We start from the raw sequence: 18,768 nt of genomic DNA, 5'->3' as shown, positions 1-18,768 counted from the left end.
TGTTACCCAGGCCTGAGTGCAGTGGTGCAATCTCAGCTCACTGCAACCTCTGCCTCCTGGGTTCAAGCGATTCTCCTGCCTCAGCCTCCCGAGTAGCTGGGATCTACAGGTACACACCACCATGCCCGACTAATTTTTGTATTTTTGTAGAGATGTGGTCTTGCCATGTTGGCCAGGCTGGTCTCAAACTTCTGGCCTCAAGTGAGCCAACACACCCTGCCTGTTTTTCTACTTTTTTATTCTAGCCTTTCTGATAGGCATGCAGTGATATCTCATTGTGGTTTTGATGGCAGTGGCTGCTGCCATCACGCTGGCTGCAGCAGTGAGGCGTGGCTGGGGCTGCACACTCCATGGAGCTTGTGGGAGCCACTGCAGCTGCCCAAACCATGGCTTCAGACCCAGGCCTCCTGCTCTATGGAGCAGGCAGGAGCCTGCCCTCTTGAGCCGGGCAACAGCCACCCAAACTGGGGTTGTGGATCCTAGCCTCCCTGGGCTCTTGGAGAGGGGCAGGAGCAGGGAAGATCTGCCCTCCTGGGTGCACCTGCAGCCTCCGGACTGGCTGTAGACTTGGTCCTCCTGTTCCATGGAGCAAGCAGGAGCCGGGGACAAGCAGGAACCCCACCCCTTCTGAGTTGGTGGGGTGGGAGCTCCCCGGGTGCAACTGCAGCCACCCTCCCAGGTGCAGAACCCGGGCATCACCCTCCCAAGTGCAGAACCCGGAGTAGCTACACCCTCCGGCCCAGGACAGGTGCACCCCACCCTCATGTCTGCAGGCTGGGGGCGTCTGCTTCCACTGCCTGGCCCCTCTCTTCTCCTGCACCTGCTCCGTTCTCACAGCGGGGTTGGGGCCGAATCCTAGGGCCATGAATGGCAGCAAGAGGCCTGGGCGGAAGGGGGTGGGTCCTGGTAAGGCCCCACCTTTCGGCCAGGGAGGCCCTGAAGGCTGGGAGCCGCGCTACCAATCCAGCGGACTGGGGTGGGGACTTGTGGTGTCTCTTCTGGGCCCACCCATGGCCACTCATGGACCAATCAGCATGCACTTCCTCCCCTCTGAGGTCTGTAAAAGCCCTGGGCTCAGCCAGAGTAGGGCAGAAGACAGTCAGACATCCAACAGAGTGGAAGTCATTTGAGATCCTCCCACCTCAGCCTCCCAAGTAGCTAAGACCACAGCTGCATGCCACCACACCCAGATAATTTTTTTTAACTTTTATTTTGTAGAGATGGGTTTTCACCATGTTGCCCTGGCTGGTCTCAAACTCTTGGACTCAAGTGATCTGCCTGCCTTGGTCTCCTAAAGTGGCGGGATTACAGGCACGAGCCACTATGCTTAGCCTGGTTTGAGTAATATCTTGATGGTTGATGAAATATTTGGTAATTGGATGAGAAGAGAACTGTGTTGTCTCCAGTGATGATGCAAATGGGTGACGAGAAATGCTGCCATTTGTGGGGTTTGTGGGCGGCAAGGTTGAAGAGGAGAATAATGAGAAAGCTAGGGTCGTCCTCAAGGCCTGTTGTTAGTCTTGATTATTGTTTTCTGTGTTTTTACCTCATGGTGCTCAATAAGTATTTGTTCAGTGAGCAAATAAATGTAAGGTTAGATTCTGCAGACAACAGTCAAAGAAATCTTGCTTCCTGGAAGAGTTAGCCCAATTAAGTGCAGGTTTCCACAGTCACCCCTCCTCGCTCCTTTTATTTCAGCTGTAAGGGATCGGAAAGACTTTAGCCCAAGGTGTTTCTTCAAAGCAATAAGTGGAAATGTTTCCCTGCGTTAAGACTGCACAGACTAACTGTCATGACCAGGATCTTGGTCCCCCGTGGACGCATCCCACATGGTGTCCTGGTAACCTGAGCTATCTAGGGCTGACCTCATCATTCTAGCAGGGATGGCCTGGCAGAGACATTAAAGGGTTTCTTCATGGAGTCTGGCTGGTTTCATATCCTGGCTTTGCTGGGTTAGATTGGAGAAGCGACTTAACTCCTTAGTGACTCCATTCGCTCATTTGTGAAATGGTTATAATAATAGCTCCTGTCTCATAGGATCATTGTGAAGATTAAACAGAACAATCCAGGGAACGCATGCAGGAGGGTGTCTTGCACACAATATGCAGTAAATGTTAGCCGTTATGATGGAGATTATAGTTGCCTTTGATTAATCCAAATTAACAAATTTACTTACTAAATTTAATTTGACATTCTTTGAAAATATGCGCTCTCTCTCTCTCTCTCTCTCTCTCTGTGTGTATTGAAAGACACAGAGAGACTGGTGTTCGGTGGTGAAAAGTTTTGGGCCCACGTAGATCAGCATCCTTTTCAGTTGAAGTTGTGCTTTTGGGAGGTGAAATAACTTGCCCAAGGCAATACCACTAGGAATAGCCCAGATAAGTTTAAATACTATGTTTTTTGACTCTCAACCCAGTGACTTTTCCACTATATCTAATTTCCAGGCATTGCTCGTTCGTTTTTTCCGAAAATCATTCCAAGTTATGTCCCAATTCGACTTTCCTCAACTTCATCCCAGAAAAGTAAAGGCCGGGCACTTGAACAAGAACAGCTGTCAGCCTGGGGCGCCGCGGCGGGGTTGGTGGGGGCTGGAGCGGGACCGGACTCTAATTGGTCCACGGCCTCGGCCCGACTATCAAATCAGCAGAGCCTGCGTCATCACGTCATTGCCTGGGCGACCGTCCGCGGAAATTTGAAATGGCTGACGGATCGCTGACTTGCGGCGGTCTGGAGGCGGCGGCCATGTCCCCGGAGCGCACGGGCTGGGCGGCCGAGCAGGAGCCAGCGTCTCTGGAGAAAGGTGAGCTCTCCATGCCGGGCCCGAGGTGCCGCCTCTGAGCGGAGGCCTGGGGCGTCGGGACCCTCGGAGGGCGCCTGGGTCGCGGGCCTTCCGGACCCGTCTGTCCAGGGTGGCGGGAACGGCGGCGCGCTGCCGGGACCCAGTGACCGGACGTCAAAGTCGGGCGGTACCGGGGGGTGAGGGACTCCCTCTCTTCCCTCTCCCCATCTCCCCCTGTCTCTGCGCTCTCTGGCCTCAGCCCGCCCCGAGATTGGAGGGAGCTGGATTCGTCTAGGAATTCCCAATCCAGATGGGTTTTGCGGAAACTGTGCGTTTACCGTTGCTCAAGGGGTCATCTTTTTCATCTGCATCTCAAAGGAGATCACGAACAACACTTCCCTTTTTCAAAGAAGAGGAAAGCTTGACCCCTTGGTCTACATGGCCGTCCTGTCCACGGAGGGTAGTGACGTGTCCAAAGTGAGGAGCGCCAACTTGGGCCAGAGTCCAGAAATAGAGCCGGGGTCTCCTAGTTCCCTGCCCTTTCTTCCTCCTCATAGCGTTCCGTTACTTTTTTTTTTTTTCTGGTATTTTAAGCTGGTTCACGTTTTTACGTTAACACTTTCCGTTGTATTGTGTAGCAGAGTCCCAACAAAATGAGAAAACAGAAGTGTGACAATTTCACTGTTAACCCACCTCTCCAAGTGGCAAAAGTCACTTGGCTTCAGTTTTCCCATCTGGAAGACTAAGCCAATGGTTGTACTTGTGGTGAAGAGGAAGTGAATAAAGTTTTTAAAGTGGTTGCAAAAATCAATACTGCATGACATGTCTTATATGGGGAACCTAAAAAAGAGGAAGTTTCAGAAAGAGAGTAGAGTGGTAGTTGCCAGTGGGTGGGGGGAATGGGGAGATGCTGGTCAAAGGGTCCAAAGTTTCAGTTATGCCTCATGAATAGTTCTGGGGATTTGATGTACATACAGCATGGTGACTATAGTTAATAATACTGTATTATTATTACAGTATTAATAGACAATGACGTGATGATGCAATGACGACGCAAATTTTGTACTTGAAACTTGCTAACAGAGTAGATCATAAGTGTTCACACCACACACACACAAAAAGTAATTATGCAAGGTGATGGAAATATTAATTCACTTTACTGTGGTAATCATAATGTAAAGGTATATCAAAACATCATGTTACACACTTTATTTATTTATTTTTGAGGCAGAGTCTCACTCTGTTGCTCAGGCTGGAGTGCAGTGGCACACAATCTCAGCTCACTGCAACCTCCGCCTCCCGGGTTCAAGTGATTCTCCTGCCTCAGCCTCCCAAGTAGCTGGGATTACAGGCGCTCGCCACCACACCTGGCTAATTTTTGTATTTTTAGTAGGGACGGGGTTTCACCATGTTTCACCATGTTGGTCAGGCTGGTCTCGAGCTCCTGACCTCAGGTGATCCGCCCACCTCGGCCTCCCAAAGTGCTGGGATTACAGGCGTGAGCCACCGCGCCTGGCCATCATGTTATACACTTTAAATGCATATAACTTCTTTATGTTAATTATACCTCTATAAAGCTATAAAGAATGGTGCTGGAAAAAAAAGAATGGTGCTGAAGTACTACTGTTTCTTTAGTAAACATACATTATGTAAACATACATACATTATGTAAACATACATTTAGTAAACATACATTATGTAATAGGCACTGTTGTAAATTATTAACAAATAATCTTAATTGAAGTAGGTGTACTATTTTTATCTTTATAGACGAGGAAACTGAGGCACAGAGTGATTGTCACATAACCAGTGAGGTACTGATGCCTTCTAAGGCTCATGTGCATCAGTGTGTGTGAGCAGTAGACCCTTGAGTACACTTTGGTCATCTGTGGGTCAAGTACTTCTGGTGGCCTGAACAGGGACAAAGAAATGGAAGGAAGGAGGAAAGGGAAGGAGAAAATCAAGGGGAAGGGAGAAAAAGGGTATCTGCTAACAGCTCAGTTACCTTCCCTGAAACCACTTCTGGAAACTACTCTGCATTCTAAATGCTACCCTTTTTGGCATTGCTTATTTAGTAGTTGTTTCATTTATTAAAAACATCTTATTACACAGAATTAGATATGCCACTGGCTGAATCATAGCTTATGAAACATTTTATACAGCCCAAACCTAATGTGATTTGCATTTTCCGATCTTTTCCTTAGACAGAGTCATTGAAATCAGTGAGGAGGAACCTAATAACCTTACTGAATTAAACCTTATGGATTATTAAGACTCTCTCATCCCTGTTTATTGAGGGGTGGTTGACAGACTGATATTGTAGGAAATAAAGGGAGGGTTTAACCCATCTGAGAGGAAGTCAGCTCCCTTTCTTAAAGGAGCTTTATGGAATTGTTTTGGAAATAAATAACTGAGGTACTTGATTATTATAAGGTGCTAACTGCAGTATAAATCACAGGCTGTATGCTTTGCTGTAGTCACAGAGACTCAGGAGGCTGAGGCAGGAGGGTAGCTTGAGCCCAGGAATCTGAGGTTGTGGTGAGCTATGATTGCACCTCTGCACTCCAGCCTACGTGACAGAGTCAGACCGTTTCTAAAACAAAAACAAAAACAAACAGCCTTCTGCTTCCCCCCAAAACCTCACAGAACAACAACAAAAATCTAACTTTGAAAGATCTTAAATTCTTATTGTTTTGAAGTAGAATTTGCATTTTGAAATCTTTTTAGGTTTGGAAAACTAGTTTCTTCTGACAGTGGTAGAGGTAAGTAGACCATTCATATTCAAATTCTTGTTTGTGTTTTGTTTGGGATTCCTATGCAAGGATATGAAAATAGAAGCATTCAATAAGACACTGGAGCTTGCTTATTTTTGCTTTTTTTTTTTAGGTTTGTTCCAAGATGAAGATTCATGCAGTGATTGTAGCTACCGTGATAAACCAGGTTCTAGTTTACAAAGTTTTATGCCTGAAGGAAAAACCTTTTTCCCAGAAATTTTCCAAACAAATCAACTTTTGTTCTATGAGCGATTCAGAGCCTATCAAGATTACATTTTAGGTGAGTAGGTTTTTTGCTTTTTTTTTTTTTTTTTTGAGATGGAGTTTTGCTCTTGTTGCCCAGACTGGAATGCAATGGTGTGATCTTGGCTCACCGCAACCTCCGCCTCCCTGGTTCAAGCGATTCTCCTGCCTCAGCCTCCCTAGTAGCTGAGATTACAGGCATGCGCCATGACACCCAGATAATTTTGTATTTTTACTAGAGATGGGGTTTCTCCATGTTGGTCTGGCTGGTATCGAACTCCCAACCTCAGGTGATCCACCTGCCTTGGCCTCCCAAAGTGCTGGGATTACACACATGAGCCACCATGCCTGGCTGGTTTTTTCCATCTTTTATCTTTTTAGTTTACAAGTAGATTATTTGTTTCAGTCCCTCAGATTGCCAGTTATTGTTTCTGAGAAAGTGGATTTAAGTGGATTTATTAACTTCCCTCTGCTTTATGTATTCTCAATTCTTCTTGTGTTTAATTTGTTTGTAGCTGACTGCAAGGCCTCTGAGGTACACGAATTCACAGCTGAGTTCTTGGAGAAGGTCCTTGAGCCATCTGGATGGCGGGCAGTGTGGCACACTAACGTGTTCAAGGTACTGGTTGAGGTAAGGTTAATTTTGTTTTTAAGACCTTTGTCTGTAGCTATAAGCACTTTACTTCAGACTGTTATAGCCTAAGTGCTTATTTTTAATTAAAGTTTATGAGCTGATTCAAATAGCATGTGTTTCACATCTAATTGCCATGTTGCAGGAAGTATTCTGCAAATTTTAAAGGCAACTGAGGAGTTGTTACCAGGGAATTAAACTGGTTTAAATTAATTAAAATAAGGTATTGAGATCACTTAAAAAATTAGGCCTAATTATGAAGTTAATGGTTTCAAAAAAGTTTTTAACTTCTTAATTGTAATTCGTTAAGCAGCTCAAACCTAAGAGGCATTTTTATTTATTTATTTATTTTGAGATGGAGTCTCACTCTGTTGCTTAGGCTGGAGTGCAGTGGCGTGATCTTGGCTCACTGTAACCTCCGCTAAGCGGCATTTTAAAACTAGCCCATTTTTTGCATAGCAAATTTGTTTATATGTGGTTAATCTCTTGACAGTGTGTCCCATTGCAGAATGTAAAAACAATCTTATTTTTCACCTGACTAGGCCTTTTACATTACATTTGCATTCTAATTACAGCTTTGAATTTTTCTCAGTGTTAGTTAACTGACCACAAAAAGCCCTAGTAACCTAAAATGTCAAACCAGGGTGTGTGAATACAAGTTGTTGCCGCAGCTCCCTTAGAAAATGGCATCACATACTGCAGTGATTATGTACGAGGCAGTGGATTGCAGCTATTGCTTGTGAGTTTTAAAATTTTGGATTATGCTAATATTTTTTGGTTGAAGTTCAGGCCTATTCATTTGGTTATGATAGGGCCCCCCTGCCAGTCAGTTCTCTGAAAACAGTCAAAGTCATTGTTTCAAAACAGAAGCATGCCATTTCTCTGCTTAAAACTCCTAATGTATTGTCTTTACCAAGGGCTTAGTATTGGCTTTATGGCTTCTCATTGTATAGAAAACACGTAAAATCCAAGCTCCTTCAGATGTCCTTCATGTCCTTGTCTTGTTGCCTCTCTCTCTCTCACCTCATGTCTTGCTGCTCCACTGCACACCACCCCCTCCTCCATTTCCTCCCTTTGGCTCCAGCAAGAAGGACTGCCTTCCTGCTCCTTCAGCTGGCAGGCCTGTCTCTGGCACAGGCCTTTTGTGCTTTCCCTGCTCTCCAGATGCCACTTCCTTCTCATCCTCCTCAGCTTGGCTCAGAGCTGATTTCCTTGGCCATCTCAGCAGAACCAGATCCCCACCCCTGCTAGTTATTCTCTATCACCTACTCGTTATCATTGTGTTTATTGATCTTCCTGATTATAGTGTAAGCTCCATGAGAGTAAGAGCCAGCCTGTCTTGTTCATCCTTTGTATTATGGGTAAAGGCTCTCCACCCACGTTGCATGCTTTTAAAAAAATCAGGTTGTTGGTAGTCTTGTAGGTGTATCTTAATTTTGATTTCCATGTGTTAAGTCTCATTATTTTAAATTTCAGGCCACAGATGTGGACTTTGCAGCCTTGAAGGCAGTGGTGAGGCTTGCTGAACCATACCTCTGTGACTCTCAAGTGAGCACTTTTACCATGGAGTGCATGAAGGAGCTCCTCGATCTGAAGGAACATCGGTTGCCCCTGCAGGAGCTCTGGGTGGTGTTTGATGATTCGGGAGTGTTTGACCAGACAGCCCTTGCAATTGAGCATGTCAGGTAGGGAAAGAAGTTGAGAAAAATAACCTTGTGGCCAGAAACTTTGGATGAAATGAAGTAATTTGGTCTGTGTTAGACCCAGATTTAAAACTCAACTGTAAACTTGGTCATTGCAGTATTTAAAAATATCCAAAGATAGGATAATCTTTTTTAAATTAAAAAAAATTAATGTCTTAAATCATTTTTTTCTATTTTTAATTTTGAGACAGAGTCTTGCTCTATTGTCTAGGCTGGAGTGCATTGGCATGATCTCGGCTCACTGCAACCTCCACCTCCTGGGTTCGAGTGATTCTCCTGCCTCAGCCTTCTGAGTAGCTGGGATTACAGGCATCCACCACCATGCCCGGCTAAATTTTGTACTTGTAGTAGAGATGAGGTTTCACCATGTTGGCCAGGTTGATCTCAAACTTTTGACCTCAGGTGATCCACCTGCCTCTACCTCCCAAAGTGCTGGGATTACAGGCGTGACCCACCATGCACCTGGCCTAAAAACGTTTTAAGTCATTTTATGATAATTTCAAACTAATAGAAAAGCTGACAAAACTAGGATAGTTGACTCTTGAATGATGCGGGGGTTAGGGGTGCCTATCTCCTCTGACCTCTACACAGTCAAATATCTGAGTATAACATTTGAGTAATATATAATGACCATAATGTAAATAATATTGCTTGGTGTTTTGTAGTATAAAAAGTACTTTCCATTTTCTATACCATTAGTAAGTTAGCCTAGTTTTACTGAGCTTAACTCAAATGCTCTGCAAAGAAGCAGAATGTTTCAGGCCCTGCTGCCAACATCTTATGGACAGTTTCTAATTGTATGCAAGAACATTTAACCCTAGATGTTCAGTATTGGGCCAAGCAGAGTGAATCTAAAGAACCGGTTTCTGTCCAGAACCCAAATAACTCCCTTCTATTTTTCTCATTAAAAAAAAAAATCTGTCAATTGAAACATTTGAAGATAAAGAGATAACTGATAAGTTTAGGAAATTAGGAATCAGAGAGCTAATCTCTACTGGCATAGAAGTTGGTAGAAAAATAAGTATCTGGCATGTTATTTGGTAGTATTATTTGAAGAGGAGCCTGGTTAAATGTACACTGCATTTTGAGGGCTGAGATTTGGGTCAGTGCCCAGAGAAGGTCAAATTATGAGGGATTTCATTCGTTCATTGATTCAATAAATATTTGAGTGCCAGGTCCTTAGTCAAGGGTGGAGTATGTCTGGTGCATGAGACACACCATCATCAAGGAGCTGTCAGTCTAAAGGTGGGAGATGAGCCTTGATGAGATAATCACGCACAGATGTCTGCATGATTGGAAATAGCAGTCAGTGCTGTGAAGAATTACAGAGTGTCCTAAGATTAGGTCAAGTTGCTGTTCTAGGGTTATTTCCTGGAATAATGACATTTGAACTTGGGTTACCTGGGTGAAAGGGGAGGCAGGGGTGGGGAAGGGAAAAGATTTAGGAGCTCAGTGTATTTAAGGAGCTGAAAGACCAGCATGGCTGAAACACAGACAGTGCTGGGAGAGACTTAGAAAACGAGATTAGAGAGGTTGGCAGGGGCCAGACAGTGTGGGGCTTTGTTAGCTGGTTAGTCATTTTTGTCTTTAAGAGCAGTGGGAAGCCACTGAAGGATTTTTATTCTTGGGCAAATATGACTAGTTTTGTGTTTTGTGTTTTTATTTTTTTGGAAACAGGGTCTTATTCTGTTGCCCAGGCTGTAGTGCAGTGGTGCAGTTATGGTTCAATGCAGGCTCGAACTGCAGGGCTCAAGTCATCCTCTTGCCTCAGCCGGGATTACAGGCAAGTGCCACCACTGCCCAGCTAATTTTTTGACACAATTTTTCCGTAGAGATGGGGGTCTTGTTGTGTTGCCCAAGCTGGTCTTGAACTCCTGGGCACAAGCAATCCTCCCACCTCAGTCCCCTAAAGTGCTGCTTTGTGTTTTCAAGGGTTCATTGTGGCTTCTGTGTAGAAAAATGGTGGGAGATGGAATTGGGAGTCCGGTTAAGAGGCAAGAGAGAGGACTAGAGTGGGGATATGGAGAGGACAGATGGAGGCTTACTGAGAAAGAATAACTGAGACTTGGTTGAGTGAATATCAGAGATGAGAAGATGTGAATGAAGTGAGAGAAGTCAAGGCTGACTTAAACGTTCAGTGTTGAAAGAACCAACACTGGGGGAGGTGCAGATGGGAATGATGTGTAAATGCTTGGCATGGTACTGGTGAGGATGACATTGGAGCTGAGTCATGGAATAGAACTGTAAGTTTATCATGTGGAAAAGGCGGAAGGCACTTCTGGCAGCTTGACTAACAAGTTACATGGAGGTTTGAAAGAGCTTGTGAAATTGAGAGTTTATGTACAACGGCTCTGAGGCAGGAGAGGTGCAATAGGGCCAGATTATGAATCTATTTATAGTACCACATTCAGGACTTCTTTTTGAGGGCTAAAAGGGAGCCAGCAGAGGTTTTTTTAGTTGAGTAGAGGCATGCTTAAGTTCATTACAAAAAAAAAAAAAAAAAAAAGACTCCATTAGAGGGTGAAGGGACTAATAGCCCAATCTACAGTAATTAGGAGATGGCTGGTTTCATTTTCAGTGCTTCCTTTTCACAGCAGAACTTCTTGAAAGGGTTATATATAATCACAGTCTGTACTTGCTGGCGTCCCAGTAACATTTCTACCCTGACCTCATCTCTGAAATTGTGCTCAAAGACTTCTATGTTCTTGTATTCAGTCGACATTTCACTGATCTCATCTTGCCTCTGATCTCATCTTGCTTGACCTCTTGACATTTTAGGTATTTGATCATTCCCATCTTCTTAACACACTCTCTTCTCAGCTTTTGGGACACCACTGTTCAGCTGGTGTCTTACTGGCTTGCTGTCTTAAGTCATCTTGGCCAGCTTTTCCTCTCATGCTCAAACTTCAGAATGTCGGAGTTACCCAGGGATCAGTTCTAGACCATCTACTGTTTTTTCCCTAATCAACCTTGGAACCACTTTGGAATCACCTGAGGAATTTCTTTATAAAAGTATTCCAACCAATACATGAAGAAAGTGATAGAATATCAGTATTTTGTAACTACTAATGAAATAAAGGTTCTAGACAGTGAACATCAATGACTGCTGCAACCATTAGGGAAAGAGAACTTTATGGAGTGTGGATCAGGCTGACAACCTGTATCTGTTGATCAGTCTTAACCTCACAAAAAGACTTGGCCAGGCGTTTTAGTAAAGTCCTCAGTTACTGTTGTTGGTAGGTTCTTAGAAACTGCAATGTTAATGAAACCAATTTTACCATAGACTGCCTGATATAAACAAAAGTTAAAGTTTCTACAGCATATTTCTGGTCATGAAAACATCATCAAACTTCTAAATAAAGACCCCAAACAATTCTAATCTTAAACATTGAAATAAATATGAACTATACATGCATTAAGAAATATTAATGCAAACAAGATAATTATTGACCCAGTTTCCAATTTTTGGTGAAACAGTGAGTGACAGTGGTCATTGTGGTGTTGCGTAAATGAAGGAATAAATGTTGGCAAAGCGGAAATTATAAGGAGCACTTCCTACCATCACCCAGTTCAAAACAATGATAAACATGGTGGGCTCGCTGAGCAATTTCATGCCACAGCATTGATTGTTGTGCATTTGTATGATTATTGTATACTTTATGAATTTTTGTTTGACAGTAATTTGTATTCATTCACTTTCCAACCTGTTTATTCCAGTTCAGGGTTGCAGGTGGCCAAAGCCTATTCCCGTAGCTCAGTGTACAATGCGGGAACCAGCTGTGGACAGGAGCCCATTTTATCACAGAGTGCACTGACACACATTCACACTCAGACTAGGACAAGGCAGACGCAGAATTCACCTCATGCATACATCTTTGGGATGTGGGAGGAAATCAGAGTACCTGGAGAAAACCCATGCGGACATGGGAAAAATGTACACACTCCACACAGACAGTGGCTTTGGCCAGGAATGAGGCTCTGCTCTTCCTGCTTCTTGACTGAAGTACATTACACCTCCCTTGAAGTATTCTTGCAAAACATCCTTCCTGAAGCCCCTCAGGTCTGTAGATCTTACTAGAAATAACATGAAGTACATGTTAAATGACCCATGGGGACTGGGTGCACCTGTAATCATAGCACTCTGGGAGGCCAAGGCAGACGGATCATTTTAGCCCAGGAGTTTGAGACCAGCCTAGGCAACATGGCGAAACCCCATCTCTACTAAAAATACAAAAATTAGCAGGGCATGGTAGTGCGTGCCTGTAATCCCAGCTACTCGGGAGGCTGAGGCAGGATAATTGCTTGAACCCAGGAGGTGGAGGCTGCAGTGAGCCAAGGTCGTGCTACTGCACTCCAGCCTGGGCAACAGAGCAACACACTGTCTCAAAAAAAAAAGAAAAAAGAAAAATGACCCCATGGGGATGTAATCACCAAAATTTAGAGTGTGGGAAATTGGTCAATAAATTGCAAGGGAAAAAAGAGGGAGAGGTAATGCATAGGCTAACAGTGATTTAAGAGATGTGTCTGTCAAGGGCAGCAGTGGATCCTCATTTGGTGCCTGATTGGAACAAGTCAGCTGTGAAATAGCAGCAGAAGACAATTAGGGGAATTTGAACACTGGATATTTGGTAATATCAAGGAGTTAAAACTTTTGGTATAAAGATTTATTTTAGAGATACATACTAAAAATTTGTGAATGATTTGATGTATCTGAGATTGGTTCAAAATAATCCAGTATATTTGGGAAACTGAAGTGGGTGAGTTGCCTGAGGTCAGTTTGAGACCAGCCTGGCCAACATAGTGAAACCCCATCTCTATTAAAAATACAAAAAATTAGCGGGGCATGGTGGTAGGTGCCTGTAATCTGAGCTACTAGGGAGGCTGAGTCACTTGAACCCAGGAACTGGAGGTTGCAGTGAGATGAGATTGTGCCCTTGCACTCCAGCCTGGGCAACAAGAGCAAAACTCCATCTGAACAACAACAACAAAATCCAGTATTAAGATGGTGGGGGAGGAGAGCTGAGTGTGCCGGGGTGAAGCAGAGATGAAATAAGATTGTGAGTTAGTAATTGTTGAAGCTGCCTGATGATACATGGTATTCATGATACTATTTCTCTGTTGTATATGTTTAGGATTTTCCATAATAAATTTGTTAAATCACTTGGAGTGCTTTAAAAAAATATGGATACAGCTGGGCACTGTGGGTCATGCCTGTAATCCCAGCACTTTGGGGGGCCGAGGCAGGGGGATCACCTGAGGTCAGGAGTTCGAGACCAGCCTGGCCAACATGGCAAAACGCTGTTTCTACTAAAAGTACAAAAATTAGCCGGGCGTGGTTGTGGATGCCTGTAATCCCAGCTACTCAGGAGGCTGAGGCAGGAGAACTGCTTGAACCCAGGAGGGTTGCAGTGAGCCAAGATGGAGCCACTGCACTCCAGCCTGGGCCACAAGAGCAAGACTCCGTCTCAAAAAAAAAAGAAAAAAGAAAAATGACCCCATGGGGATGTAATCACCAAAATTTAGAGTGTGGGAAATTGGTCAATAAATTGCAAGGGAAAAAAGAGGGAGAGGTAATGCATAGGCTAACAGTGATTTAAGAGATGTGTCTGTCAAGGGCAGCAGTGGATCCTCATTTGGTGCCTGATTGGAACAAGTCAGCTGTGAAATAGCAGCAGAAGACAATTAGGGGAATTTGAACACTGGATATTTGGTAATATCAAGGAGTTAAAACTTTTGGTATAAAGATTTATTTTAGAGATACATACTAAAAATTTGTGAATGATTTGATGTATCTGAGATTGGTTCAAAATAATCCAGTATATTTGGGAAACTGAAGTGGGTGAGTTGCCTGAGGTCAGTTTGAGACCAGCCTGGCCAACATAGTGAAACCCCATCTCTATTAAAAATACAAAAAATTAGCGGGGCATGGTGGTAGGTGCCTGTAATCTGAGCTACTAGGGAGGCTGAGTCACTTGAACCCAGGAACTGGAGGTTGCAGTGAGATGAGATTGTGCCCTTGCACTCCAGCCTGGGCAACAAGAGCAAAACTCCATCTGAACAACAACAACAAAATCCAGTATTAAGATGGTGGGGGAGGAGAGCTGAGTGTGCCGGGGTGAAGCAGAGATGAAATAAGATTGTGAGTTAGTAATTGTTGAAGCTGCCTGATGATACATGGTATTCATGATACTATTTCTCTGTTGTATGTGTTTAGGATTTTCCATAATAAATTTGTTAAATCACTTGGAGTGCTTTAAAAAAATATGGATACAGCTGGGCACTGTGGGTCATGCCTGTAATCCCAGCACTTTGGGGGGCCGAGGCAGGGGGAATCACCTGAGGTCAGGAGTTCGAGACCAGCCTGGCCAACATGGCAAAACGCTGTTTCTACTAAAAGTACAAAAATTAGCCGGGCGTGGTTGTGGATGCCTGTAATCCCAGCTACTCAGGAGGCTGAGGCAGGAGAACTGCTTGAACCCAGGAGGGTTGCAGTGAGCCAAGATGGAGCCACTGCACTCCAGCCTGGGCCACAAGAGCAAGACTCCGTCTCAAAAAAAAAAAGAAAAGAAGAGTATGGATGCTGGTTCCCCTGCACCTTCCCCATCCCCACCAGATTCTGATTGATTGGTCTGGGAGAGTGAACTAATTGTTTTTGTTTTTAAATTTATTTATTTATTTTGAGAAAGAATCTCACTCTGTTGCCCAGGCTGGAGTGCAGTGGTGCAATCTGAGTTCACTGCAGCCTCAGCCTCCCAGTTCAAGCGATTCTTGTGCCTCAGCTTCTTGAGTAGCTGGAATTACAGGGGAATCAATTTTTAAAAGTGTCCCAGGGGACTCCAGTGTACAATGAGGGTTGAGAACCACTGCCTTATGATTATGTCCTTACGTGATCTTATACATTGCTTTAACACCGTCAATGTGTTGACAGCTGCCAGGTTTATGTCTCCAGCCCAGATCTTTCCCTGGAGCTTTGGGCTGTATATTCCTCTGTTATTTTCAACCCCAAACCTGTTTCTCTCTCAGTGTTTTTTGTCTCAGCAAATGGCACTACCAACCATCCAGGTACTGGTGGTCAATAAATAATTCTTCCAATAAAAAGAAAGTCCTGGCCAGGTGCAGTGGCTCACGCCTGTAATCCTAGCACTTTGGGAGTCCGAGGTGGGTGAATCACGAGGTCAGGAGTTTGAGACCAGCCTGGCCCATATGGTGAAACCCCATCTCTACTAAAAATACAAAAAGTTAGCTGGGCGTGTTGGTGGGTGCCATCTCAGCTATTCAGGAGGCTGAGGCAGGAGAATCACTTAAACCCAGGAGGTGGAGGTTGCAGTGAGCCAAGATCACACCATTGCACTCCAGCCCCGGAGACAGAATGAGACTCCGTCTCAAAAAAAAAGTCCTAACAAAACCAATGTGGAGAAACTTCTCTTCTTTAACGATCCAAAAAAGGTCTCTGTTATGTGACTCATGACTATCAACCATAGCAAATATGCAGCATTCTCCTATGAGAATTGTTTTGATTTACTGTTTAGCTCTCACCCCTCCAAAATCTTAATGTTTTGAGCCAGTGATAGAATTTGAATGATACTAAGTTCCATTTCAGATTTTTCTACCAAAACATTTGGAGGAGTTGGGATGAAGAAGAGGAGGATGAATACGATTATTTTGTCAGATGTGTTGAACCTCGATTAAGATTGTAAGTATTTATTGCTGACCTTGTTGTACATATTGGAAAAATGGTTACCCATGGTTTAATTTTGCCTGTATGAGATACACACACTCTTTCTCTCTCTCTCTCTGTCTCTCTCTCTCTATTTTCTTTCCAGGAGCTCATAGACAGAAATAAACTGATGTACAAATTGTACTACCCCTTGACAAGTCATTAAGTGAAACTTGTACAAGTGCAGAGAAACCTACTTTCAGTGTTTATAAATTGAGTCAAAAAGCAGGAAGTTCAAGAACATCTAAATTAGTAGCCCACTGTTTTGTTAATTTGAATAAAATTCAATTGAACTAGTGGGTTAAGAAGCCCTTTGTTAAATTCAATTGTTTGAAAAACAGTGACATTATTTGAATTATATAAGACTTTTTGGCTTTAATTTTGTAAATAATACTTTAAAGGTATATGGCTTTACTCTAAGTTTCTGTAGTGAAACACAGCAGGCTGAACTAACAGATCTACCTTAAGATATTTTGTCAGCCTCCTGCCTTAAATCTTAATGACCTTATTAAATGTGGCATTTATCTTCCCAGTAGATGGTGCTTTAAGACCAGTATTTTTTTCTTGTATTCAATAGCAGTAACTTCATAGGCAGTGCTGCAATAAGAATGAAATTATAACTTGCACTCCAAAAAAATAATTGTAGAAGGTAATTTTTTTCCCTGGGTAAAAGATGATTTTTTTTCCCCGTATTTGAAAGATGGTTTTTTTTTTCCTCTGTATGAAAGACAAGATGAGAAGATAAGGCAGTAGGCCTTTACATTTTTATGGAGCTCAAGTTGATTTAGTGAGTTTCTCTTGGCTTAAATAGTAAATAATAATAAAATAAAAAATGTGTGAGGCCTGGCATGGTGACTGTAATCCCAGTAATTTGGGAGGCTGAAGGAGGAAGACAACTTTTTTGAGACAAGCTCTCACTCTGTTGCCCAGGCTGGAGTGCAGCAGTATGATCTCCCTCACTGCAGCCTCAACCTCCTGGGCTCAAGTGTCCCTCCCACCTCAGCCTCCTGACTAGCTGTAAATACAGGTGCACGCCACCACACTGAGCTAATTTTTGTATTTTTAGTAGAAACGGGGTTTCACCATGTTGGCCAGGCTGGTCTCGAACTCCTGACCTCAAGTGATTTGCCCGCCTCTGCCTCCCAAAATGCTGAGATTACAGGCCTGTGCCATTGTGCCCAGCCCGGGAAGACCTCTTCACCCTAGGAGTTTGAGACCAGCCTGGGCAACATAGTGAGACCCCACCTTTACAAACCTAAAAAAAAAAAAAAAGCTGGGTGTGGCAGGGCACGCCTATAGTCCCAGCTGCTGGGGAGGCTGAGGCAGGAAGATCGCTTGAGTCCAGGAGTTTGAAGCTGCAATGAGCTGTGATTGAACCACTGCACTCCAGCCTAGGTGACAGGGCAAGACCTTGTCTCAAAAAAAAAAAAAAAAAAAAAGTTTGAAAGTCTGATTAATAGTTCTACCTGGCTTAGAATTATGTATGTCTGACTTTAGCTCTTCATAAATGGGCTATGATTTCTATTTAGGCTTTCCAGTTTTTCCATTGTGCATTTCCTATTTTTCCATAGCATATTCAATAAAATCCCAAAATTTCAATAAGCTTGAGTATTTTCTAGGTTTGATACCCTTGCTCTTGAAAAGAAATGATTGATTTTGATTAATGTGAAATATAAGGGAACATAACATATATTGGACAAATTCAATCTTTACTTGGAAAAAAGTTGTATGCTGATTTGATAGCCTTGCATGTGCTAACGACAAGCAATGACTTACATGCATAGCTTGTACATCACTGGCAGATGGGAAGGCATAAGGGAGGAATCGTGTGTGTGGTTATGCAGAAGACATGGTGGTACTCGATGGAGAGACCGGAATGTTATCAAATGTGGGCAGACTTAAAAAAGGTCTCTGGGCTAAGATAGGAGTGGGGCTATCAATAGGCAAAATCAAACCAGACTGTCTGGATTTTGTACCATTCAGTAATTTTTTCCTTTCTACTTCAAAACACACTGCTTATACGTGACTAAAGGAGGTCTGAAAAAAACCAACACTGCTTCAGAACTTTGGGGTCTGAGACACAAATGTTAGTTCATTGCTTCTAGACTATGAAGTATCAATATAATGAAAAGAAATAAGCTAACGGGCATGGATACTGGAAATGCTAAGAAACTTATTTTAAAATTTGAGTCTTAATCTTCACAACTTAGTAGAACATGATTTCATCCTCAATTTCTTTTTTTTATTTTTAAAATTTAAAATTTTTTTTGTTTTTCCCTTTTTTTTTTCACAGCTGTTCATTCAGTTTCTTTTGGATTAACCAAAGTAGACAAAATCCTTGCTTTTCAAGCTTCACCTAATTCACTTACTTGAAAAGCGGGAAAAGTTTCTTTTTTATTCATTTAAAATGTTTAAGTGTTCATAGTATGATCTAAATTTGTTTAAGATATGGTTCTATCTTGCTTTTGTTTTTCCCTATCTTATTTAGAGCGTGACTAAATTAAAAAAAAAAATCATTTAAGGCAATTGTGCTCACTCTTGGCTACACATTAGCACCCCCAGGGAACTTAAAAAAATACCCCTCTATGTCCAGAGACTCATTTAATTGGTCTGGATGGGGCCCTGAGCATCTGTTTGTTTGTTTGTTTGTTTTTTGAGACAGGGTCTTGCTCTGTTGCCCAGGCTGGAGTATGGAGTACAGTAGCATAATTAGATCTCACAGCAGCCTTGGCCCCTGGGGCTTAAGCCATCCTCCCACCTCAGCCTCCCAAGTAGCTGAGACTACAAATACATGCCACCACACCAGGCTCATTTTTGTATTTTTGTAGTGACAGGGTTTTGCCATGTTGCCCAGGCTGGCCTCAAACTCCTGGGCTCAAGTGATCTGCCTGCCTTGGCCTCCCAAAGTGCTGGGATTACAG

At 43.3% G+C, this 18,768-nt stretch overlaps 1 protein-coding gene across 3 annotated transcripts in view; it reads left to right on the top strand.

The window, feature by feature from the left end:
• The first annotated feature begins 2,435 nt into the window (after positions 1-2,435).
• The window catches only part of SHCBP1 (SHC binding and spindle associated 1), a 54,117-nt gene continuing 37,784 nt past the window's right edge, over positions 2,436-18,768 (top strand). The window contains exons 1-5 of one of the 3 annotated variants that reach the window (XM_033218288.1): positions 2,436-2,800; positions 5,666-5,833; positions 6,312-6,427; positions 7,904-8,112; positions 15,731-15,823. In XM_033218288.1, coding sequence (XP_033074179.1) covers positions 2,698-2,800; positions 5,666-5,833; positions 6,312-6,427; positions 7,904-8,112; positions 15,731-15,823 — 689 coding nt within the window. In that variant the 5' untranslated portion in view covers positions 2,436-2,697. The remainder of the gene's footprint in view (positions 2,801-5,665; positions 5,834-6,311; positions 6,428-7,903; positions 8,113-15,730; positions 15,824-18,768) is intronic. The other 2 variants (XM_033218290.1, XM_033218289.1) reach the window with 2 other exon arrangements.

Source organism: Trachypithecus francoisi, unplaced genomic scaffold (assembly GCF_009764315.1).
Source record: "Trachypithecus francoisi isolate TF-2019V2 unplaced genomic scaffold, Tfra_2.0 Lachesis_group10, whole genome shotgun sequence".
Lineage (NCBI taxonomy): Eukaryota > Metazoa > Chordata > Mammalia > Primates > Cercopithecidae > Trachypithecus > Trachypithecus francoisi.
The sequence above is the reverse complement of the archived record's forward strand: the minus strand, read 5'-3'. Positions and strand labels throughout refer to the sequence as shown.